Consider the following 25,643-nt stretch of genomic DNA (forward strand, 5'->3'; position numbering starts at 1 on the left):
ATTTCCAATCTTCAATGCTTTGGTGCATGGATTTAAGCTGTCTAACTTCTCTAACTAACAGTCTAAAGACACTAGGCAGATTGCAGCTAAAAGTTCAAAAAGTCAAATAAAACAAAAGTTATGTGGGTTTAAGTTTATATGAAAATAATAAAACAATAAATGTATATTTTATTACATTAGACAAAATATGGATTTTATAAAACCTGTTTTAGCCCAAATTTGACAAAAATCTAAGCTAAATATTGGAAGAAATTATATTTCAGATTTGAAGTCTCAAATCAAATGACCTTTTGATTTCATCTTGTTTAGCCGCAGTACCAGACATTCCCACTAGTTGTCATTCAGTTTCCATTGGTTGCCATTTGAGGGCGTCCTCCTAATTCTGTGTATGTTTTGAAATATATGAAGCAATTTTTTTTTGTACAATTTTTACAATATATGAAATGTAGACATCAGATTCTAAATTAGTATGGGCAATTTGGTGGGTTTTGATTTAAACTTAGCCTCTAAAAACAAATTACATCTGGATTGCTGTAGTACTAAAGTAATACTTTACAACATATCCTTGTTACAAATTAATAAATTACTTTTGCTCTATAACATCTACTAAAAAAAAGGTAATCAGAAATGGAAACTAGAATCAAAAACAGTACAACAGTAAAATATGTATTTAGAAAACGTAGATCTTTCCAATTATACATAGTTTGTCACTATTAGATTAGGATTTAATTGCAGTATGGAAGAGTAAACCTAAGCCTTCCGTTATCTGTGGCAGTTAAGGGAATATCAGACAAACATAACATTACCTGATTGTAACACCACAGCGCTTTGTTCTCTCTTTTCCTTCAGCAAACAGTATCGCTTGAATGCCATCCAGCCCCGTACATATGCCTGAACTAGAACAATCCGGTCAGTGGTCTGCCTGACCATCAGATTCAGCTGCTCCACATGATAATACTTCAGAAAGACCTGAACACATAACCGTCATAGTTACAAGCTTTGTTGAGCATCAGCTAGAGTTATTAATGTCATTGATTTACAAACCTTTGTCTTGCCCAAAATCCAGTTCTCCAGTTTGGCCTTCTCTAAAATAACCGCACACGTCTCAGGACTGATTGCTGGCTCTTCATTAGCTCTAAATGCTAATATGGAGTACCTGAAAAAGCCAGATGGTTGGTAAAAGGCAACAATGAACATAACAAGTCAGCAATTATACACCCAGCATGCAATCCTTCTTCCACTGGTAATATGCTAGTGTGGATAACGCAATTGGTGGTCCATTTTATGCAATTGACCATACGTAAAGAACGTTTTTATACCAGCTGGAAAATGGTGGTTGAAGGCATCTTTAATTTCATGAGGTTTCTTTAAAGGCATTGATAGTGTATTGACCTTATTCTTCACGACGAGCAGGTGCCAATGGAATCTATTTGGCTCTAGACTTCAAGTCTCTCTCACTTCCATTCATTTTTAGATGTTAAAAACAGCTCATTGTGCTGTATGATGTTGCAAACTGATATTTTATTATTAAATTATTACGCTTTTTATGGATTGTCATGAACACACTTGTTTCTAGAGCTAGTAGTTTGACCATTTTTATCCATTTTTGGTCTTTTCTCCCATAGACACTGAATTAAAAGTTCTAAGACAATTGCAAAAACAAATGCATTTCCTAATCGCAGTATAAGATGAATAGCAGGGGTGCCAAACTCAGTTTCTGGAGAGCCACAGCTCTGCAAAGTATAATTCCATTCCTAATTAAACACACCTAATCAACTTAATTGAGTCCTTTAAGCTTGTTTGAAACCTTCAAGTAAGTGTATCGAAGCAGGGTTATAACTAAAGTGTGAAAAGTTTGAAACCCCCGGTGTATAGTGATAGTGTTTATAATCAGAATGCTGTCGATTAAACAGACCCATGCATTTAGTTTAGTTTAGTTTACTTTAGAGCCAACTTCATTTAGTTGTTTAACAGTAAAACTAGATGACAAGACACAAGGGGACATCCCTTGACCATTGAGCACTGTCCTGCACATCTTTAGAAAAATACTGTGCTCATATTTCAAATTCATTGGCATGGCACATTGTGATTTGGTGCAGTGCTCCTCATCCAGTGTGTGACCCACTTAAAAGCTTGTCTCAATCAGGCAGTGTAAATCATTGATTTTGCACAAGGCAGATCTTAAATGAGAAAAGCAGAGCATGGATAACCCCTGAGATATGAAATGAGTCTTTCCAAAGTAATATTACTGACATATATTGAATAATACTGTACTGTAGGAAATCCAAAGAGAAACTATGCAGGAACAAAACACTGTGAACTCAAAAGAGCTTTGGCTACTGATATGCTTGTGATACTTACTGTATAACACATTATAATACCAATAATACCAATGTAACATTATTTTTGAGACAGATAAATAACAATCCTCCAAAAACAGTATTGGTCTTGAAAACTCAAAGTCAAGAACTAATAACCTTGTCAAAATATTTAATGACACTGAATTCAAAGTTTTGACTTTAATCAATATTTTGATGTATATTTTGTATTTGCCAGGCAACAAGTGATTTGCTTCAGTTCCTTTGAACTGAACACTATAAAAAATGCTAGGTTGTTGTAACATTGTGTCAAATATAGACAAACCTAAACATTTCGTTAAAGGAGAGTGTAAATTCATTGGGTTTGTCCATATTTGATTTAACCTTCCCAAAATTGAAACCCATTATTTTGAACACAGTAGTCCCATGTGGGAAAAGGTGGAAATGTTATCAACTTCATGTTTGGCTTAGTCAAAACCACAGCCAGTTTGTGATTGCATAGACCAGGGGTCAAATGTCAAAAATCAATGTCAAATGTAATCCTGAAGGGCCAGTGTCCTGCAGAGTTTAGCGTAACCCAGGCTCATTCTGAAAACATAATACCGTGGACGTTTCTGGAGACCGTAACGTACATCCTGGGAGAAATGTATTTTTGCAGTTTTTGTTTTGGCGAATACGCGAGAGGCCACTATGTGCACTTTTTTGTATCTCAAATGTGTCTTGCGAGTGCCGTTTGTGCCCGCTCTTTTCTCGTGTAAACCTACCAGAGGCCGCTGTTGACGGACTGAATGACTTATTGGTTGACTAGGCGACCGGTCAATCAATCGAAACACCCTCCTTTCCTAAACTCAACCAGTTTAGGTCAACTCCTAAACTGGTTGGTCAACTCCTCTCTGCGTCTCAAGTCCGCTGAATTATATGACAGGTCAACTGGACAAAATGGTTGCAGTGGGAAAGCCCCCTCACCTAACCTGAACCCAGGATGGTGTATTGAGGCAAGTTAGAGCTAAAAACTGCAGGGACACCACCCTCCAGGACGAGAATGGTGATTCCTGACATCCTGAATTAAATTACTCTGGATAAAAATAATGTAAAGCTAAGACTACAGATCATCAAAAACAATTGTTGTTTTTGAGCATTTTATGTAATCATATTACACCATTAATCAGTTTTCAGAAGAGTAGAAACACGGGCCTGAAACATGTCTGGTTGGATCTAGCACCAACATGACATTAAAATAGTTTATGTGCTTTAAAAAGGGTTTATGCACACTTGATAGATATCATCCGTCTGACCTTTCGATGAAGTTGTTGAAGAGAATGCGATGAGAGTAGCCTTGTCTGCGGATCTTGGCCGTCTCTAGAATACCAGTGTAGCGTAGTTGGATCAGAACCTTTTCCCTGTCAAACTTGTGAGCTTGACGATCATTGTTGGGTTTTATGCATCGAACAAAATGAGGCTGGCCTGCCACCATCTTTGATAGCAGGTCCATTAGAGAATACTGCAAATCAAGATGGAGAACATGAGTGTAACTATGTTGATTATTATCATTTTCAAAAGTCTTCAGAACAATTTATACTTCTGCATCGAGTCCACACATTAAATTCAGTGTAGCCTTTACTTATTCGCATATCCTGATGTGGACCCTTTCAAAAAAAGAGGCATGATTGTACCATTTCCATGTTCTATACAGTAGTGGAACATGAATATCCCACTGCTTACTACCATTTTGGTAGTACTAATGCAGAGCAACATGAACAGCAGAAATATAAAAAATGCTCCCAACAGCATTGGTAACATGTTAGATCAGCATCACAAGGTCTTGATACAGAAGTATAAATCAAGCTTTTATTTTAAGTCAGGGGTGTCTATTCCTGTAACTGGAGATCTAAACCCACTTGTCTTTAATTACCAATTGCTCATTCAGATCCTACTGTCATGACTGTGTGCGTCCACCAGAAGCCACTGTAGTTTGCCTGCAACTCCCTGCGAACTACAGTGGTGAAAGAACTACATATCCACACATTCCTTCGCGCACACACCCGGTCTTTCATATATACTGATTTGCATTACAGCTGTCTCTGTTTCCCCGTTGATTACCTGGACTATATATTCAGCCATTCCACCTCTTTTTGTCAGTTCGTCGTTCGCCTTTGTTGGTATGTTGTTCCTGATTCCTGTCTAGTTTCCTGTCATAGTTGCCGAGTCCTAGTTCTAGTTTAATCTGTTTTAGTTCCTTGCTTGTTTGTTTGTTTTGGTACTTTGTTACTTTGATTTTTGGATTTTTGTCACTGCACAATAGTCATTAAAATCTGCACTTGGATCCTACACTTGTTTTTGTTCCTGTTTTCGATCTCCCAAACGTGACACCTACTTGGCTGGTTTAGTTGTGTTTGATCACAGTTGGAGCTAAACTCTGGAGAAAAATAGATCTCTAGAAACAGGGCTGAGCACCTCTGTTTTAAGTTAGGTTGATGTCTTCACGTTTGTGATCTCATTGTGTTCCTCCAATTAAACAGAGTCATTCTCCTGAACATCAACTGCTTTCTCTCAAGAAAATTTGCATTTACTGACAAAACATTTGCACACTCTTGAAAATGATTGAGGTTGCTCAATAAAATTGGCTTGATGACAAAAAGACATTTGCATTCTCTTGCTAAACTACTGTGTTTTTTCTCAAACTATTTGTATAACATCTGAAGTCTCTTGAGTTTGGAGTTTGCATTTGCATTGTGCTTTAAGTTATTGTGTTGCACCAAGTAACTCACAAAAACCTTAGAATTGTCTTGAAACATTGTTGTATGGTAGCGGAAAGCTCAAATGTGCTAAAAAAGGTAGTTCAACAATTGTTACGCATTAATGCAACAATAATAGTGTCATGATCACCAACACTCTAGCCTGTGCAGATCGCTGGAGAACTACAATATCACACTTTAAAGAACTACAATTCACAGAAGTCACACACACCAGTTCCTGATTCCCCTGATTACACAAACACAGCTGGATGCTCATGATGGTCTGATAACCAGGCCTATAAATACATCTCACTCACACACACTTTGCTGAGTCCTGTATGCTGTAAGTGAGGAATTCCAAGCATTCTCCTTGTTTAGCCCTGCCATGTTTATGACCCTTGCCTTAATAATTGTTTTCTGTTGTCTTGCCGTCTGTTCTGACCACTCGCCTGTACATTGACTAGGCTTTCTGCATGCTCCTGTTTGTCTCTCTTTTGACCATTGCATGAATGACAATTCTGTTTAATAAAGCTGCACGTGGATCCTCACCTCAGCCGTCCCCGACTCATTAGAGTTAGTAAGCAGTTTATAACTACAGCTACAAATGCTGTATTCTTGACATAACATATAAGCAGATGTGTAATGCACTTAGTTATTGTATTTTCATACTTAGTTACTGATTAATTTTTCAGTTATTATAAAGTGTTACCAAACACTTAAAAAAAAACTACTGACACCCTACAACCCCCACTCCCCAAAAATACATTCATTCACAAAACATTTGCATTGTCATGTAAACTATTGCCTTGCCCCACGTAATGTTGTGTTCGTTTAAACATTATTTGCATTCTTGTATAAAGTTTTTTATTTTATTTTTATGTCTGAAGAGTCTTACTCTGAAGTACGACGCTACAGTTTGAGTCTTCATGTTGGTGGTCTCCCTGGGGTGATGTGTGGTGTCTCCAGTGCTCTCCGTCTGCGCAAACACAACATATTCTGTGAGCATTACAGATGTGAAGGACCGCAAAAAGCAAAATGAGGGTCTTTTTATGTAGAGATAAAATAATGTGTTTATATTAAACTGTTATATGTTTTCACGTGGGAGAAAATGTATACAAGAAAGCCAAAGGTCAGGCTAAACACACAATCACCGTTTGTACAGAGTCAACAGGCAAGGCAAGCATTGATTTGTCAATGGGTGGAGTTAATTTCCGAGAGGAAGACTGTAAAAGAAATGCATAAAGATTGTGATAAGACAGTTTGATTTAAAGTCATGAAAAATTAAATATCATAATATACTTGGAATTAACTGCAGGGTTAATTTGCAAAGACATCAGACAAGCATTGATTAAGGTGTAAATTTTCAATTATCAATAGGTCAATTATCAGTAGACCAAATGTGAACCTGGACAACAAAATCTTCAAGAAAAAAACTATTAAGTTGGATGGGTATATTTTTGGCATTAGCAAAGAAAAAACACATTGTTTATCAATTACAGTTGAAGTCAGAATAATTAGCCCCCCTGAATTATTAGCATCCCTGTTTATTTTTTAACTTCTGTTTAACAGAGAGCAGATTTCTCCAACGCATTTATAATCATAATAGTTTTAATAACTCATCTCTAATTGATTTATTTTACCTTTGCCATGATGGCAATAAATACTATTAGACTAGATATTCTTCAAGACACTTTTATACAACTTAAAGTGACATTTAAATGCTTAACTGGGCTAATTAGGGTAATTATACAGATTAGGGTAATTAGGCAAGTTATTGTATAACGATGGTTTGTTCAGTAAAAAAAATATATCAGGAAAAAATATATAGCTTAAAGGGGCTAATTATTTTGTCCTTAAAATGGCTTTAAAAAATTAAAAACTGCTTTTGTTCTAGCCTAAATAAAACAAATAAGATTTTTTATTTCAGAAAAAAAACATTTATCAGATATAATGTGAAAAATTCATTGCTCTGTTAAACATAATTTGGGAAATATTTAAAAAAGAAAATAAAAATCAAAAGAGGGCTAATCATTCTGAATTCAACTGTATATTTATTATTAAGAAAAAGAAATAATTTTCCATTTGTGCCACACTATAAATATATATATAAAAAAAATTAATCTAAGGTTACGTATATCAAGAAAACTTACTGCTAACCTTTAGCATTTTTAATAAAAAAACAGTATTTTTTACAGTGCAGAAATCATTAGAATATTAAATAAAGATCATTAATATATTTTGCACATTTCCTACTGTAAATAAATCAAATCCAAAGGTTTGATTAGTAATGTGCAGTACAGAGAACTTATTTTGGACGATTTAAAGGTGATTTTCCTAATATTTTGAGTTTTGATTTTAACTCCAGATTTTCAAAAAGTCATATCATACCATATTATACTCAACCAAATATTGCCCTATCCTAACAAATAATACATTAACAGGATAGTACATTAAAGGTTTACGAAACCCTGGAGAACTTTTTTTGAGATTTTAACAGATTTGTGTGTGTTGAGCATCAGTTAGGACAATGTTAGCACCTGTCAGCTTTAATTGTGGGGAAAACTGGATAATTTTGAGCTTTTGTCAGCTAATTGTAGCTTCTGGGTGTATAATGATTTTTGGGGCGGGATCAAAATCGGCGATGTAGCGCAAAACTGCAAGTGCAAAGATGACACGTTGGTTTCTCAATATTATTCATAGCGGAGTTTTCTTATCCTTTGAGTAGAGCCGGCTTCTTAATTATTCATGACTGCACGTGCTTTCCGAAGGCAAGACAGAACTGCCAGTGCCAAGCAGTGAGACACGCTGATGACTGGGTGAGACCGCGTCCACGGACCGACGGCACACAGTATTTAGCTGTTCATAAAGTGTGTTTGTTTCCATGATCCACAAGGTTTGTTGCATGTTTTTCCCTGCGATGTTGTCAGGGCCGATAGCAGTTTGTGTGCAGCAAGCATTTCTGTCGGGAGAGCAGTACGAGAATTGGAGAATGGAGGATGTTGTCATTTATCAGGAGTTCGTTCACATTTAGACACATCACCGTGCTGCTGTGTTTCCCTAAATCCTCTAGATTACCAAAAGGGCTAATGGTTGAAATAGACAGGGCAAGAGACCTGCTGCACTGAGTCTACATTCAGACCCAGGGATTGAGGGAAAAGTCCTCATTTATAGTGTTTATATGAACACGATTATCTTTAAAATGATGTAAATTGTGGTTATCTGAATATGAAATTACGAATAACAAATGTAGCAGGGCAATAAGTTACTGTTTATTTCTTTGCATTTTAACTTTGTAAACTATAAAATCATGCATCTCCTCATGGTTTGTGTCTCATTTTGTGAGCCGACTGACAACATTGTTCGCTCCCCCCCTTCTCCTCTGCTGACCACACCCACTCCTGCCGTTTGCTCGCAGAGCTCCACGCCTATTATGTGGCATCTTTTGAAAAAATTCGGAGGTAGACCTGAACCGAAAGTGGGAGGTGTCATGACCCTTTAACAGATAACTTATTCAGCTTTCATAGACGCATATACCTCCCAAAAACATTACACTTTTGACTGCACTGTAAAAAAATGAAATGATCAATAAGTCAGGACATACTAAAATGAGTTAATCATGTTTTAACTTAATTTTATAAGTTGCGCAAGCTGTTTTAAGTCTTAACATAATACAAAATCAATGTACCCATAAGGTTAATTTGATTCAGCTTAAAATTTTAAGGAAATCAGGATTGTTTTACAGTGTGGTTTTGTGGTCCAGGGTCACAAACGTCTTTTTTTTCAATAAAAGTGGTCATGAATGTTTCACCAGGCTATATTATCAAGGTGTTTGGACACCGACCACAAAAGCAGAATCAGTGACACAGGTGCTTTTATTTTACGTGGGCTTGAAATAGATGGAATCTTTCATGTGAAATTTTCTAAAGACGGCATGCTTAAATATGCAAATGAATGATAATGTATGCGGGTCTTCATCAAAGACATCATTTCAATATGTTTAAAACCCTCATTCACTTCAGAGTACAACCTGAATAAGAGCTCTAAGCAGCTCACAGATTCTCTTAATAATTCGCAGAGGGATAATAAGCTTAATGCCGAAAAACATAAAACTTGAAACACAAAGTGGATGTTTTTAAAATCTAACCGCACATAAACACATGAATCTATTTCTCTATTCTAAAGGGACACTCAAATCTAATAGCAATTAAATGAACTAATCAAGCTGTAATTCAGTCAGTCTACGAATGCATTAGCTATTAGGTAGCTGGTAGGGTCACATGAGAAAATACTCTTTCATTGTGTTTTTTTATGAAATTTTCAGGAAATGGCATACATTTATGTTTCCATAACTACCGATGTAACATTTATTGCTTTATTACACCACCTGACAAAAGTCTTTTCGCCTATCCAAGTTTTAGGTACAACAAATAATGACTTTGGTATCAGAAGTGGCTAACATGAAAGACAACAGGCCCTATATTACGCTTATTTTACCAAAATAAAATATGATCCTGCCTTGATTTTTAATTATTTTATTAAGACGGTAAGGTCTTTGCTTAGACAAAAGTCTTGTCACTTAACAGAAATAATGAACAGTATAGAATATGAAGTCATGGTGCAGAGGAGAAAGAACGAATATTGTGTATGACTCCCATGAACTTGGACGACTGCATCCATACATCTCTGCAATGACTCAAATAACTTGTTAATAAAGTCATCTGGAGTGACAAAAAAAGCATCCTTGCAGGACTCCCAGAGCTCATCAAGATTCTTTGGAATCATCTTCAATGCCTCCTCCTACATCCTGCCTAAGACATGCTCAATAAGGTTCATATCTGGTGACTGACTTTTTTTTCTTCACCAAACTTGACTCATTTCTGTAAAAATCTTGGTCCCATGCAGGTTCCAAAATGTGTTCTACAGTATTTGTGATGATAGGGATTCAGTTCAACAGATGATTCATTGGAAAATTGACCTTCTGTCACTTTTCCAAATGATCAATTAGAAGTCATGTTATTATATGTTGCACTTACAACTGATATCGACGACAAGACTTTCGTCAGGTAGTATGACAAAAAGATTCACAATAAAAAAGAATTTTACTTTAGATGTTTACTTTTTATTAAATGTTAGTTCATTCATTACTTAGTTCATTTAAATGTATTTACTAACATGAACTAATAATGAACAATACCTGTACAGCAATTATTGATAATAATTCAACACTTGTTAATGCATCATTAAAATCCAAAGCTGTGCTTGTGAATATTAATTCACTTTGAGTTATCAAGAATCGTTAACTAAAGCAATCGTATTGTATAGTTTTAATAAGCTTAACATGAAATAAATAAATGGATATTTAAAAAAATAAATTAATAAATAAATGGATAATTAAATAAATGAATAAATAAATAATTAAAATTGCTTTGAATAAAAAATATAATTTGAGTTTACATAAGTGTGTGTATATATATATTATATAAGTAAAAAGTATTATATAAAGTGTTAGTATTATTAAAGTGTTAGTATATAAAAGTATTATATAAGTAAAAATAATGAAAATCGTTACTGTAAAGGGTGCAAACTAATGAAATTTTAATGACATTTTAGGATAAAAATTAATATTTTTAGGACTGACCGTTTAGAATTGAAAATTCTATTGAATGATATTGAAAATTATATATTTTATATTGATTATAATTTTGTAGACATTATTAATATTTTTTGGGCAATTTTTGTTATTTTAAATAATAATAATTATTTACACTTTTATTATTTTAATTAATATTCAAATTGATTAATTTTATCACAATACATAATGTAGTTTCTTTTGTTTAATAAGAAAAATAAGCTTATTTTGTCAATATTTTTAATTTAATTATTATTTTGAATATAATAATAACAGTTGAGTAACAAAAATTATAAATAAATAATTATTTAAAAAATAAAATAAATAATTTATAATAATAGGATGATAATAATATTATCAATAATAATAATAATAATAATATTAAACACTGATGCCTAAGAAAGACCCACAGACAATGAGCTCATTTAACAGCACAAACACTACGGGATCATTACCTCACTGAATGATACAGAACTGAACAACAAAAGGCAATCCAACTTTAGACAGAAGTCATTATAGAAGCCAAGAGTGGAAATGTCAGTGGAAATGAAGAGAAAGTAAAAGAGATGGAGAGACAAAGTTGAAAAACATTAGTGCAGATGAAAAAGTAAAATCACTGAAGCCCTAATAAAGACAAAGCCTTAACCATAAGTATATGAACACATGGATTTACAAAAAAACAATCATAACAGAGGTATTTTATATCCGGAAATATTAAAAACAAAGTAGTAATGATAGAACAGTACAGCACCACTAAGAGGACATGATAATGTAAAACTAAAAATAAATAAATGAGATGGAAGGGAAATTACATATTAATGCTTTGGTTTTCTCTCACAAATCCATTGCAATCCCCATAAGAAATAAGAAATGAGAGTTTCAAAACTATTTTCTTCCCATGAGAAATGCTGCCTTTGATCATAAAGCGTTTGCATTTCCTCCCCAAAATATTCTATGCCATCCCCGAAAAACTGCATCACTTTATAAAATTACTGTATTATTATTATAGTATAATTACTGTACTATAAAATTTCCTTTTCTGCCACAAAATAATTAAAATCCTCACACCCCCCAAAATAATTAACTAAATCAATAAATTAAATTGGAAAAACTTCTGTTCAACCAAGAAAGATTGTTTAATTAATGTAATTGTCTTGTAAAACTTTTTTTTCTCAATAATTTCTTTCCCTCACCCTAAAGAAAAAAAAAATACAAAGAGTAAACTATGCCTTATTTCCACTGTAGGGTTTCACGATTGCCAGCGATCTAGCCCTTACATCACCACATCACCAGAGCAACACTTCTGCCACTGAACTGCACTACATTTCCCATCAGGCACCTCACTCACACACCAGTCCCAATTCATCCCCTTATTACTCTCACACGGCTGTAGCTCATGAAGACTGATTACTGGACAATAAATACAGCACACTTACACTCATTCGTTGCGGAGTCTTGTTTTCTGTAACATTAGTATTCTGTTGCCTAGCCTTGCTGTGTTTTCAGATCTTTGTTTTGTTCTATGTTTACTGTATGTTGTTTTGCACCCTGTATCGACCTCTTCACCTGTGACCATTGGTTCATCTTAACAGGTGTATTAACACATTATTATAGGTTTAGTTAAGACTAACAAAGATTAAGTAATGCTTAACAGATGGCTTTGTTATTAATTCATGTTAACTAATTTATGAACTTAGTTAACTTATTGTAAAGTGGGTCAAACTAATGTACAATTCACACTATTAACAAACTATTAACTAAGAGCTCGATGAACTAATAATTAGTGTTTAGGTGTTGAATGGGATAAGAAATGTAAAATACCCTGTAAAAAATTGCTGTAAAATTTACAGAATTACTAGCAATATTGGTTGCTAGTAATACTGTACAATTTACAAGTGCGCAGTAAATTAGCAATTACAATTGTGCTGTAGTTAAATTCTGCCAGTAATACTGAAAAAATTGCCAGTAATACAGTAAAAATTGCCAGTAATACTGTAAAATTTATAAGCGGACTGTAAGTAATTGCTGCAAAATTGACAGTATTACTATAACTAAAAAAAAAACTACAGCAAAATTCTAATTGTTAATTTACAGCGCACTTCTAAATTTTACAATATTACTGCCAACCAAAATTAATAATACTGTAATATTGTAATTCCTGTAATACTGTAAATTTTGCAGCAAGTATTAACGGTGTAGGATTACACATTACAAGTACTAATAAGCAGTTAATGGGAGGTAATCCAGTATATATTGTGTGAATTGTTACTTAAACGAAAGTGTTATTAATATTTTAGTATCCTTTCCACCATGTGCTTGTACCAAACAATACTGTACTGTACTGAATTGTACCACTCAGTAAAAAACAAGGCATTGAGGATATAATATTTTTCCCTCCATTGATTTTTATTCATCTTCTTTTTTACCATTACCATGTCCCTTTAGCAGCTATGTTGAACACAGAGAAGTAGAAGGTAAAATGATGTACCTTGGCAAAGCGCTGTGATTGTTGTGTGCCCATCCGAGCAGAGCCCACAGCTTTGCCCTTAGTGTGCGCCAAATTACCTGTACAAAAGAAAAGAAAAAGAGTTCAGTGGAAAAATCTGCTTTCCATACAAATCACTGATAATTCATTAGATAAGTCACATGTTCTTCTGTGATAATCTGCCTTTTATCACAAGGTCAACCATTTCAAGGGCACTCAGATATATGGTCTTCAAAGGTTAGTGATATGACATAAATAAGCTTCACAATGGTCAAGTAGCCAACAAAAGACTTCTGAATGAAGCCCATAGGCCGGAAATCCCAATGGAAACAATCCCGGGCGCACCTCAGTGGACGTAATTGAGTGTGTCAGTCAGACGACCTCCATTCATCACATCAGATCACAAGGGAGCGAGCACATTTTCTCGTGCTGCGTACATTCATTCAGACCAATAGATCAAAGTCTCAGCTCAACGTTTCAGACAGGATGGTGTTCGCACTGTCATTTCCATTCTGTGTGACTGTAGTGTGACCTATAATGCAGCGTCATCTAATAGAGCGTGACTGAACTGTTCGTTTGACTGCTCTCATGCCATTTTGAACACAATTTCAATTCTTTCAGAGGCATCTGCGTTAAGCCCAGTGTTGAATGTAATTAGTTACAAAGTAACTAGTTAGTGTAATAAATTACTTATCAGCTGAAAAAGTAAAGGGATTACTTTTCTATCCGCAGATGCTTTAAAAAGTCTTACAGTGAATCTATAGTATAAAAATAAGGACCTAATTTGTCTTAAAACGTTTAAAGGGTTTTAAAAATTCTATCAAATTGATTTTGTTTGCTTCGTGATTTTGTTGAAATCTACTTCATTGATGTATTTGTCAGAACGAAAATAGGCAAAACCCTATGAAATACCAGCCTGATCTCACAGGGAAACGTAAGTATTTTACGTTTTGACAGTTTAGTGGCTCATTCGTACGAGTTTAGTCTTACAAAAATTTACGATTTTAAAAAGGAGGCGGGGCACCCAACCCCACCCCTAACCCCACCTGTCATTGGGTGATGAGCAAATCGTAGTAAATGGTACGAATTAGATTGTATGAATTCATACGAATTGGCGACTGAATCAAAAAGTTATGAATTGCCGTGAGACAACTTGTGGGAATTTCGTTTATGCAGTTTGTAAGGATTTCACGAATCTCAGAAGGCACACAACATCATAAAACATTAATATTAAGTTAGATTCAGGTCCTCACATCAGGAGACCAAAATTCAATATTTAGTCAGCGTCTAAGGACAATGTTACTTTGACATCCAATAATGACGTCAAATGAAGTTGATATTTGGTTGATTTTAGGTTGTGTTGAAACTGACCAAAATCTGACATCGAACCAACATCTTAAACCAATGTCACATTGACATCAAATATTAACATTTATTTGTCAGGTAAGGCAGCCAAAATCCAATCCAACGTCTGACAGATGACGTGATAACAATCACACAATGTCAAGCTGTAACATTATTAGATATTGATATTTGGTTGATTTTACGTTGGACGCTGGACACTGATGTCGGTCTGACGTTGGGTTCTGATGTCAACTCGATTTCTAAAAAAAACTGCAAAGTCCCACAACATTGAGGTACAAAGCCAATCTGACGTCATGTTGATGTCCTGTGCCTGCTGGGATAGCTTATGGCAGCTATGTCAACCCGTACACAAACAAATGAAGAAGGAACATAGGATTTAGACTTACACAAGTCTAAGTTTACACCGTGGTTAAGACCTGTTTGTGACAATGGTGTTCATGGTAATTGGTTGTGCTGGTTGCTTTTTTTTTAAACAAAATTGGTACCAAAATATTGGTCATAATATGAACTCTGTATAGTTTTATAAAGATCTTAAAAAGTCTTAGAAACCTGAAGATACATTGTACTTGCTTAAATACGGTGCGTAAAATCAACTGTTCTATATGAATAAATTAAGAGAAGCAGAGCTATGTCTATTTTGCAGAATAATTATATTTTTCAACTAAACAACATGTACAGTATTATTTACAATTGCATATGGTAAAGAAAAACATTGATAAATTAGTTAATAACAATTCAGAGAAGTAGAGTAATTGTATTGTGTGTGTATATATATATATATATATATATATATATATATATATATATATATATATATATATATATATATATATATTGTATATATTCAGTATAAATATTTTTTGTTATTCAGACATTTTTCATAATTTTCAATTAAAGGTTTGACTGACAACTGCATGAGCTTAAGAAACAATAAAATATGTTTTTATCAAAATATGGTGTGCATGAAATGTGGTATTATTCATTTTGAAACATTTTGATACACATTTTTTTTTTAAATTAAAATGTGAATGGTCGGCATGGTGGCTTAATGGTTAGCACTGTCGCCTTACAGCAAGTAGGTCGCTGCTTCGAGTCCCGTGTGCCAGTAGGCATTTCTTTGTGGAGTTTGCATGTTCTCCCCGTGTTGGCGTGGGCTTCCTATGGGTGCTCCGGTTAGCCTTGCTATTGGATTAACTAAATTAGCCGTAGTGTACGGTTGTGAATGTGTGTATGGGTGTTTCCCAGTACTGGATTGTGGCTGGAAGAAACATATACCGGAAAAGTTGGCGGTTCATTCCGCTGTGGTGACCCCTGATGAATAAGAGACTAAGCCAAAAGAAAATGAATGAATGAATCATCCTGCAGGACTCCGCTTTTCACATTTAAAGTCAACGAAACACCATGTACTCAAAGTCACAATATGTCCCCAGTCACTTTTTTTTGTTTTTGGCAGCACAATGAAACAACGAGTCCTAGATCGAGGCAATTACACAATGATTGGACTGAGTGACACATCATTAGAGGTCACTGTTTAGAAAATCTATCTCACGTAGAGAGAGCAAATGAAACACACACACACACACACACACACACACACATACACATAGCTATAAGAGCACGTCTGGACAAACGTGTGGATTTATTGGTTCCTTAGCAACAAAAAAATATGGTAACACTTTCCATTATTTAGTACAGTTTTATTGCCTGCCTGTTGTTAAGACATTAACTGTTTATGAACACTTATAAAGTGTGGTATTATTGTACATGCCTAATCTCTAAAAGGGGTGCTTCATTTTTTCTTAAAAAGTGGAACTTTTTGCAGTTATTTTCCTCATTTTCTATTTAACCATGCATTTTAAGCACAATTTTCTTTTTTGCTTTAGCTTGTCGAATGGTCATCATAACCACAATTTTTGACGTACCAAAAACATTTCACTTTAGAATAAAAAAATGTGAAAAAAAAAACGATTTATACTTATAATTTTTTAAAATACAAATTTAACACATCATATTTAATTAAAAAAATAAGGAATCGGATAAAGTTTTGAATTTAAAACGTCTTAGTCTATTGTCATTTATTAGACAAATAACAAACTGGTCAGCACATTCAGATTTCCTCAGTCAGAATTTGGCCATTTGAATAATAAAAAAATTAAACACAATAATGTAGAGCTTAGGCGACACAATGACAAGCAAAAAGGTCACTAGTTCAAGTCCCGGCTGGGTCAGTTGGCATTTCTGTATGGAGTTTGCATGTTCACGTGGGTTTTCTCCGGGTGCTCCGGTTTCACCCACAGTCCAAAGACATAGTTGGCATAGGTGAAGGAATAAACTAAATTGTATGTGTGTGAATGAGTGTCTATGGGTGTTTCCCAGTGCTGGGTTGCGGCTGGAAGGGAATCCTCTGTGTAATACATATGCTGGATAAGTTGGTGGTTCATTCAACTGTGATGACCCCTTATAAATAAAGAGACAAAGCCGAAGGTAAATGAATAAATGAATGAACGAATGAATGAATGAATAAACGAATGAATGAATGAACGGAGAGCTTCCCATCTTTTCTAGCCTCTATTGTAAAATAGTAGACCTAAATATGAAAATTTAATTAAGGTATTAAAATGAACTATAATATGCTTCAAAATTAACTTTTGGTGCTTCACACCTTTTTACTGGTCATTTTTTTTTTCAAGGATAAGGTCCAAGACTTAGAATAAAAGATCAAATGTTCTCTTTATTTAATAACAATACAGTCAGTCAGTAGATGACTTCACTCACATCAGATTTCCATCTTAAAGCTTTCTTCGATGGGTTATAATCACAATCTATGATGGCATATCAGTTTATGGGACAAATCCTGGACCTTTGTCAGTAAAGGGTGGGTCTTTTGAACCACCCAACCCCCTGTGGCTATGGGCCTGAAACCTACTACCTTTCTAACTGTTACTAAGCAGCTAATTAGAAGTTTATTCAGCTAAAAGTCTTAGTTAATGTTTTTAATAGTGTAAATGAAATCAAATTAAATAAAGTGTGAAACGTTTGTAAAAAAATGACAGAAACTGAAGCAAGTAAAGAGCAGATAAACCAAATGCTCTAAAAGTTGCTACTGAGTTCAAAAGTCAAACCTGTTTTAGTGAGCGGATGCGTAACCAGTTTACGGGTCAGTTCATTCTCTGATGACCTCAGCAGAAGAACTATATCAGCAGGCAAAGCGTCTCTGTTCTTAGCCAGGAAGCCGCCGGCATTATAGATTACCTAACCAAATGAAATAAAAGAAAGGTTTACTGTACATCCAACAGGCTAATATCTGCACATATGAATATAGCTTAGCAAGCACAAACCCATTTCTGATTCAGTTCAACTACAAATTTGATTATATCATGTATTATAATAAAAACAGTTGTGTGGCAACAGTCTGAAGAATTATTTTTTTTTTATAATCACACTTGGTCTGCAGAAACACTTGGATTGACATTCTCCCTTTGTACGTGTCAACAGAGGGGGAAAGCCCTGCCCTTAGTGACAATTTTTTTTCTCATTAGCATAGGATGTTAGTCTTGTTTTCGAATCTGCCACTATGCTGACACATTTGACGCTGACACTATGCTGAATGCTCATGCATTTGTAGCTCCGCCTTTTTTGAAAAGAAGGGGTGTGAAGCATAATCTAATTTGAATTTAAAGGGACAGTCACAAAAATGGCACTAGCTTTGTTGCTATTATGGCTAACATGGATTTTATTGAGGGAAAAGCTGTGCTTTACATGCTTTAAGAAGGCTGATAAACAGCGTAGATTCGTTCGGACCTGTGTCTGAGTCCACTAGATCATTTCAGAGGTGCACCCAGCTCTGTGAGTTCATAAACTCCTCCAGAAACTGTACCTGGATGATGGAGGCTTTCAAGGGTGCTTCAGACTGAGCCAAGCCCAGTTTAATGAGCTGTTGTCCGGTGTCGGCAAGAGGATTTCCCCTTAGGACATCAACAACAGACACTACATTGTAATCACGCCCCTTTTCAAGAGCAAATTCCTGATTGGTTAACGCTGCGCAAATGTCCACTAAAGTTCAGATTTTCCAACTCAAGCGAATCACACGTTAAATCATGTCAAACACACAAATGACACCGCAGGATGTCTATTCGCATCTTTGCAATGACTTAACATATAAATCATTCACGCTTGATGCTTCATCCATGTCTGGTGTGACCGCACCATAAAAAGGGGCAGATTCAAAAACATTATTCGTGGGATCTTTTGAGCTGAAACTTTACAAACTAACTCTAGAGACATCAGAGACTTATTTTACATCTTCTAGAAAGGGGCATACCTTTAAATCAAGAAACCCTTTCTTAACAAGTAAGTTTTCAGAAGTTAAAAGAAGCTCAATAATCTGCCAGTGGGGTGAGTAAAATAACATATTTCTTCCAAACTGTTTTAAATAACTGTTTACTTATTTTAATGTGTGTTTGTCCATTTAAACAGACAACTGAAATCCAAAGAAATCTGTTTCACACCTTCTCACTTCATTTGCTTTTCATATGCTATATATATTAGATCATGGGTGCCCAAATTTGGTCCTGGAGGGCCGTTGTCCTGCCAAGTTTAGTTCCAACACCAATAAGACCCACCCGGGCTAGCTAATCAAGCTCTTACTAGGCTTTCAAGAAACATCCGTAGAGGTGTGTTGAGGCAAGTTGGAGCTAAATCTGCAAGACATTGGACTGAGTTTGGGCACCCTTGTATTAAATAGATATAAATAAATAAATAAATAAATAAATAAATAAATAAATAAATAAATAAATAAATAAATAAATAAATAAAAATAATCAAATGACAGTAATGCTGACACCAAATATACAGGCATAAACCCTTTGTTTCTTCTTTTATGGGTCCAAGAAGTCACACACAAACTGCATGAATTTGGACATAAGGGCAAATAAAAAATAAAGTTTTCAGTTTTGATTCAACTACACCGTTAATTCGCTCATCTCTGTTTTTATAGTACACATAAATATTAATAAAATAAGATTCCTCTACCTTGCCTGCATAGTGATGGATTCCAAAGCCCAGGTCAACCCTCTTTGGTCTCCAGAAGTTTTTGGACTTTAAGTTATCCTCAAATTTCTCTGTTTGCACAAAATACAGGTTCATTACAAACAGTTTGATAAGTTTACCAATTAATTGATCCCATTAATGATTTGTTCATTTGCTCATTCATTTATTAACCCAGACATTAATTCATGCGCACACTCGCTTGCTCATATACTACATATAACACACAATCCACATTAAAGGGATAGTTCGCGCAAACATTTACCATTTACTCAAGTGTTTCTAAACATTTATGAATTTCTTTCTTTTGTTCAACACAAAACAAGATATATTAAATAATTTTGTGGTTAAAAAAATTTATATAGTAGGAAAAATACTATAGAAGTCAATGGCTATTCCCCCCAACATTCTTCAGTATACCTTCCTTTGTGTTCAGCAGAAGAAAGAAACTCAAACAGGTTTGTAACAAGTGGATGATGTGTGCATAATGTCAGAATTTTCCTTTTTGGCTGACCGATCCCTTTAATGAAGTCATCCATTCATGATATCACGACACATACATGAATGAATTCATCTCTTCATTTCATTCACTAGAAAGCAATATGCTAGTTCATGGGAAACCACCTAGCCGTCTAGTCTTGGCATGTTCAATAATTAATTTGTCAGTCAAAGAGACCATTGAGGGTGTCCTCAGGAGAAAGCAGATGAAAACTAAGTATGCCAGTAAATGTTTGATGACGTCTGTATGTGTGTTAGAGAAAGAAAGTGAGGAGGAATAGGAGTGTAAGTGTCCCTGGTCATAAGACACCCACTGAACACAGCTAAATCTGCTATCTCTGTGATGGATCGTGTAGAGGAACTTGCCGACGAGGGTCTGGTCAGTTGCCTGAGGAAAGCGACTCTCCTCGTCCAGCAGCGATAACATGCCCATGGGCTTCTGAAGGAACAGGTCCAGCAGCGGCCGGTTGTCTTCATACTCAATTACTCGAGCGTCTACATCTTCATTCAGATACTCATCCTGCACACAAACCAAGGGATAAATGCTGAAATTGTTGTAAACTCTATTTATTAAATAAATGAATGATCTGCAGAGCTTGGTTTGAGATGTACTAAAGTGATAATACACTCTACAAAAATATAAACGCTTTTCTTTGATTTGGCTTTTTTTTTGGAGGGGGGTCGGGGGGGGGGGGGGGGTTGCTTGGGGGAGGGGGTATGGGGGGTGGTTGGTAGGGTGTAACTGATGTGACCACCATTTGCCTGTACACACGCATTGAGTTATCAGATTGTGCTCTGTGCAATGTTGCTGGATATTGGCTGGAACTGGAACAAGCTGTCGTATAGATTTTATATCTTCAGCTCATGAAAAATGTGAGCAAAAACAGGTGTTGCATTTATATATTTGTTGAGTACAGATAAACAACAAACTGTAGATTCCAAATTGTTTAAGATATAGACTACATTTACAGCTATTGAAATGATTTCTACAGATTTGTAATAGGTTAATGCCCTCTTTTTATACAGTCTAAAGGTTCAGGGACTGTCTCTGGGCAGTACCTTTTCCAAAGGTACTTATTTGTACCTGAAGGGAACATCAAGTACCTCAAAGGTACTTTTTTAGATACATCTGGGTACTAATATGCACTTTTTAGGTACCACTGTGGACTCTTTGGGTACAAATATGTATCCTTTAAAAAGGTACTGCCCCAGTGACAGCTCCTGTACCTTTATTTCCGAGAGTGTATGGTTACACCCCATTTACACAGGGCATTGACGTTAACAACTGATGGAGGGTGAGTGAAGTCAGCCAATCGCATCCAGCTTGAACTGATGCCTCATTTAAGGCATAGTCCCTCAGGACTATGAGTCCCAGTATGTATATACAGTAGTGTTGAATATATAGACCCTAACACTAACGCAAGTCAAGCATGATAATAAGATTTTCCACCATTTTTAAGTACTGTTATTCTCAGGTGTTGCACAAATGTGATTGGCTAGTGTCTGCACTAGTTTATTTGCATAAAGCAATCTGACTGGCTGACCAACTTCTTCCACAAACAACAAACCCAATGTGACTTGATGGACTCACAATCAAAGTCTCTTTAAGGCAAGTCATTTCATTAGGCGGCCATCATTGAAATGCCTCTCAAGCACGCAAGTGCAGCTTTTTGAACATCAAAATATCCGAAACATTTTAGCTAAACTTACAATTAAATGGCACAATTTAATTCACCAAATCAATGAAATCTGACACAATATGTCACTTAAAACTTATTTCTAAATATTCAAAAGCAAACAAAATACTTTTTTTCAGATTGCCCAACATAATATGCATGGACACATGAAGGGAATGATTTCACAACACTTTGTGTATTCTATAGTCTTTTTTACAATTCGGGTTGGAAACATTTGATGTCACAATCCAAGCAAATTAAAAGTGTTAACACTGATTATTGTTAGAATTGCAAAATATTATAATAATTCAATTTTAAAAGCAACTTAAAATCAGTGATTACCATGTCTTTTCACTTAAAAAAATGCAGATTTAATATAATAAGAATGTATTTGGTTGACAAATCTCAATCAAATGGTCACTTTCTGTCTAACTGGTCAGTTCTTGGCTAAAATAACCAGAAAGTGAACAAGACTTCATGCTGACAGTCAAAATCCTGGTCATGCGATACAAATTCCACATAAAATGTCAGTTGAAAACTCTTTATTTGCAGACAATGCTTTCATATTTTGAAATGTCTTGCTTGATTACACCATGTCTCTGAATATAATGCTTTCTATGACCTTTATGCTTGATGCTGTGGTTGTTTTGCACCTGAATTTATCTTAAGGGGAAAGCATTTGTTTATGTATCTGCAAATATTTCTAAGCTCCTGACAACCCTGCTGAACTCTGCTGGCTTACGCCTGGAGCTTCACGACCTCCTATAATCTGAGCCACACTACAGACAAATCCTGCTGCGACACGATGACACTCAGCACATACAGTAGAGCGAAAGTCTTGTCTTTCTTGTATCTAGACTGACATGTTGGTAAATTACAAGACACACGGGCCTAAATTATTCACTGATGAAACGCATCAACACAGATACAGAAGCGTGTCCAAGAAATCGAATCTGTGGTGTAGGTTGGAGCTTTTAGCCGTGGGTAAAGTCATCCAGGGAACAATGGCGTTTTTGGGGACTGTAAGACTGCTGCTAACATACAAGCAACAGGGATGCAAAAACAACAGCGATTCCAAGCAACATGGTGCACAAATGTAATAGGAAAGCTGTAGAGTGTAATCTTTAGGCTACAAAGTCTTAACTACTCAAAGTAAAATTAAAAATATGGAGAAAATACAACGGCATATTGGTTATAAATGGATTACATTTGTTTTTCATTTCATTATTTTACTGACCGTTAAGCACATCTGCTCATATTTCTGTCAAATTAGCTATTAAAAACTACTGTCAGTTAAGCATATTTGCCCCATTGTATTAAGTCAGAACAAGCGCAAACCCAATTATATAAGAGGATATGGCTGCAAAACACAAACATAAACACAAATAATTTTAATTATAGAGTGTTGTAGTTGATTTTCTATGTATTGTTGTAAAAGGAACTTATTTTTTTGTATTTTATCTCTTTTTCTTCTCGTTAAATATTTGTATTTGTGGCGACACAGTGGCGCAGTAGGTAGTGCTGTCGCCTCACAGCAAGAAGGTTGCTGGTTCGAGCTGGATACTCATCTCAAACCCTAACCCTAACCCTAGGCTAAATTGTCCGTAGTGTATGTGTGTGAATGAGAGTGTGTGGATGTTTCCCAGAGATGGGTTGCAGCTGGAAGGGCATTCGCTGCGTAAAAACGTGCTGGATAAGTTGGCGGTTCATTCCGATTTAGCGACCCCGGAGTAATAAAGGGACCAAGCCGAAAAGAAAATGAATGAATTTGTATTTGTATTGCTTAAAGGTGATATATTAACTGAACTTCTACTGTTGAGCGTGATTTGTTTTGCAAACTAATGAATATTTGCAGAAGTAGATGAAGCTGATTGTCTAAAATTAACTTGAGCTCTGCAGCAAAACATCCTGTGAGCACAAAATAATTTAAAGTCTTTTGCTTTTAATGTTGTGCAGAGAATTCATAGAAAAAGAGGACGTATGTATGGGTGCGGCCAATGGAGAACTGGAGAATGGTTGACAAGTGACGAATTCCACTTGATACATTATTAAGCTACAGAGTTCTTATCAGGTGTAGAAAATATGATCATATCACCCCAATTTTATCCTCTTTACACTGGTTGCCTGTTAAGTTTCGTATTGATTTTAAAATCTTGCTTCTTGCCAGCTTTAAATAATATGGCTCCTGTTTAACCAACCTTCTGTCTCACAGCAATCCAACCCACTCTTTAAGGTCTCAAAACTCAGGACTTCAGGTACTACCTAGAATAGCAAAGTCAAATAAAGGAGGTCGAGCGTTCTCATTTATGGCTCCTAAACTCTAATAATGTCCGAGGCTCAGATACACTCTCGCAATTCAAAACTAGATTAAAGACCAATCTTTTTAGTAAAGCATACACTCAATGCATCACATAGCGGTATGATGCATGAATGTATAAACGTTTATATACACTATGAACAGCAGCTACGCTAATTATTCTCTTTATTCTCTATTTCCACTTGGGGATACTCCTCCCGAGGCCCCCAGAGACTATGCAGCGCCACTGATGTGATCCAAGAGCAGCGACGAGATGATCCCAAGGTTTCCATAATCCTGGACCAGGCCGTATCCTGAGCAGCTACTGTGGTGGTCATAGAGGAGTGGAGAGTATGTGACTGATTCCTGTGATGCTCCAGGGACAGTCGAGTCTTCGCAGACGTCCAGCGTTCTCCAGCCTTCAGCGCCTAGACTGCAGCTCTGCACAAGACGTTTGGCCATAGGAGAAATGGTCGTGCCCATCTGAGGCTGGTTTCTCTCTAGGTTTTTAATTCTTCACTTTCGCCAATTAGTGAAGATTTTTCCTCGCTGCTGTCGCCACTGGCTTGCATAGTTCGGGATCTGTAGAGCTGTGCATCGATGGATTTGCTCCTCAGTGTTTGGACTCTCAGTAGTGATTATTAAACCAAACTGAACTGAGTTAAACTGAACTGAACTTAAACACTGAAAACTGGACTGACACTGTTTCAATTTACTATGATCTTCTATGTGAAGCTGCTTTGACACAATTTACATTGTAAAAGCGCTATACAAAAAAAGAAATTGAATTGAATTGAATTGAAAAATAAATGCCTTCAAATTGAGCACTGCACGCTCTACCAAGATTGTAATAACAACAAAAATTACATTTAAATAATAATCAAATTATATGTCGTCCACGTCCCTTAGGTATAAAAATAACATTAACTTTAGACCTTGTGGGAACATTTTTACTCTCCATAAGGAGAACAGGCTCTAAAGTGTACAAAATTACATTTGGAAATCAAAAAAAAAAAAAAAAAAAAGCAGGGTTATGTTTAGAGGTTTTGTTTTAGAATGTACAGTTGGTACAGTCCTAAAATCCACATGTTCTTGTGTATGTGTACTTGTTTATGTGGTTTATGAGGACACAATTATTGTAATGACATGAGTATGACCTAATGGTCACACTATTTAATGTACAATTCACGCCATTTAATTAGACTTTTAGATCAATAAACTGGTAGGTTTACTACTAATTAGCTGCTTGATAATAGTTAGTAAGCAGCTAATTAGTAGTTTATTGAGTTCAATTAGTAGTAAATTGAGCTGTTGGGTAGGATTAGGGATGTCAAATAAGATCACACTTTATAAGTGCTAATAAACAGTTTATATCTTAATAATAAGCTGGTAATAAGCCGATAGTAATTGTTTTGAATTGTTACTTAAGCTAAAGTGTTACTAAAAATAATAATAAATCATACTTAACAATCTTTTGACATTTAAAAAATGGTAGGGTTTAAGGGTCAGGATAGGGTAAGGCCATCTAATAAGCATTTTTAATAGTATAAAAAACAATACACAGACGGAGAGTCCTCTTAAGTCATTTATGAAAG

General features: G+C 35.5%; 2 protein-coding genes across 15 annotated transcripts in view; both read right to left on the reverse strand.

Moving 5' to 3' along the window:
- Positions 1–25,643, reverse strand: part of gpr158a (G protein-coupled receptor 158a) — a 741,191-nt gene that overhangs the window by 415,666 nt on the left and 299,882 nt on the right. The gene's annotated exons all lie outside the window — the stretch shown is intronic.
- myo3a (myosin IIIA) overlaps positions 1–25,643 on the reverse strand; it is a 133,575-nt gene that overhangs the window by 17,968 nt on the left and 89,964 nt on the right. For 5 of the 14 annotated variants that reach the window (XM_073940165.1, XM_073940164.1, XM_073940167.1 and 2 more), the window contains 8 exons: positions 20,443–20,596; positions 19,564–19,652; positions 17,655–17,784; positions 13,171–13,247; positions 5,949–6,029; positions 3,614–3,819; positions 1,045–1,156; positions 807–969 (listed from right to left, as the gene is read on the reverse strand). In XM_073940165.1, coding sequence (XP_073796266.1) covers positions 807–969; positions 1,045–1,156; positions 3,614–3,819; positions 5,949–6,029; positions 13,171–13,247; positions 17,655–17,784; positions 19,564–19,652; positions 20,443–20,596 — 1,012 coding nt within the window. Of the gene's footprint in view, positions 1–806; positions 970–1,044; positions 1,157–3,613; positions 3,820–5,948; positions 6,030–6,204; positions 6,277–11,137; positions 11,180–13,170; positions 13,248–17,654; positions 17,785–19,563; positions 19,653–20,442; positions 20,597–25,643 lie in introns of all 14 variants that reach the window. The other 9 variants (XM_073940161.1, XM_073940160.1, XM_073940163.1 and 6 more) reach the window with 3 other exon arrangements.

Source organism: Danio rerio, chromosome 24 (assembly GCF_049306965.1).
Source record: "Danio rerio strain Tuebingen ecotype United States chromosome 24, GRCz12tu, whole genome shotgun sequence".
In the NCBI taxonomy this organism is placed as follows: Eukaryota; Metazoa; Chordata; class Actinopteri; order Cypriniformes; family Danionidae; genus Danio; species Danio rerio.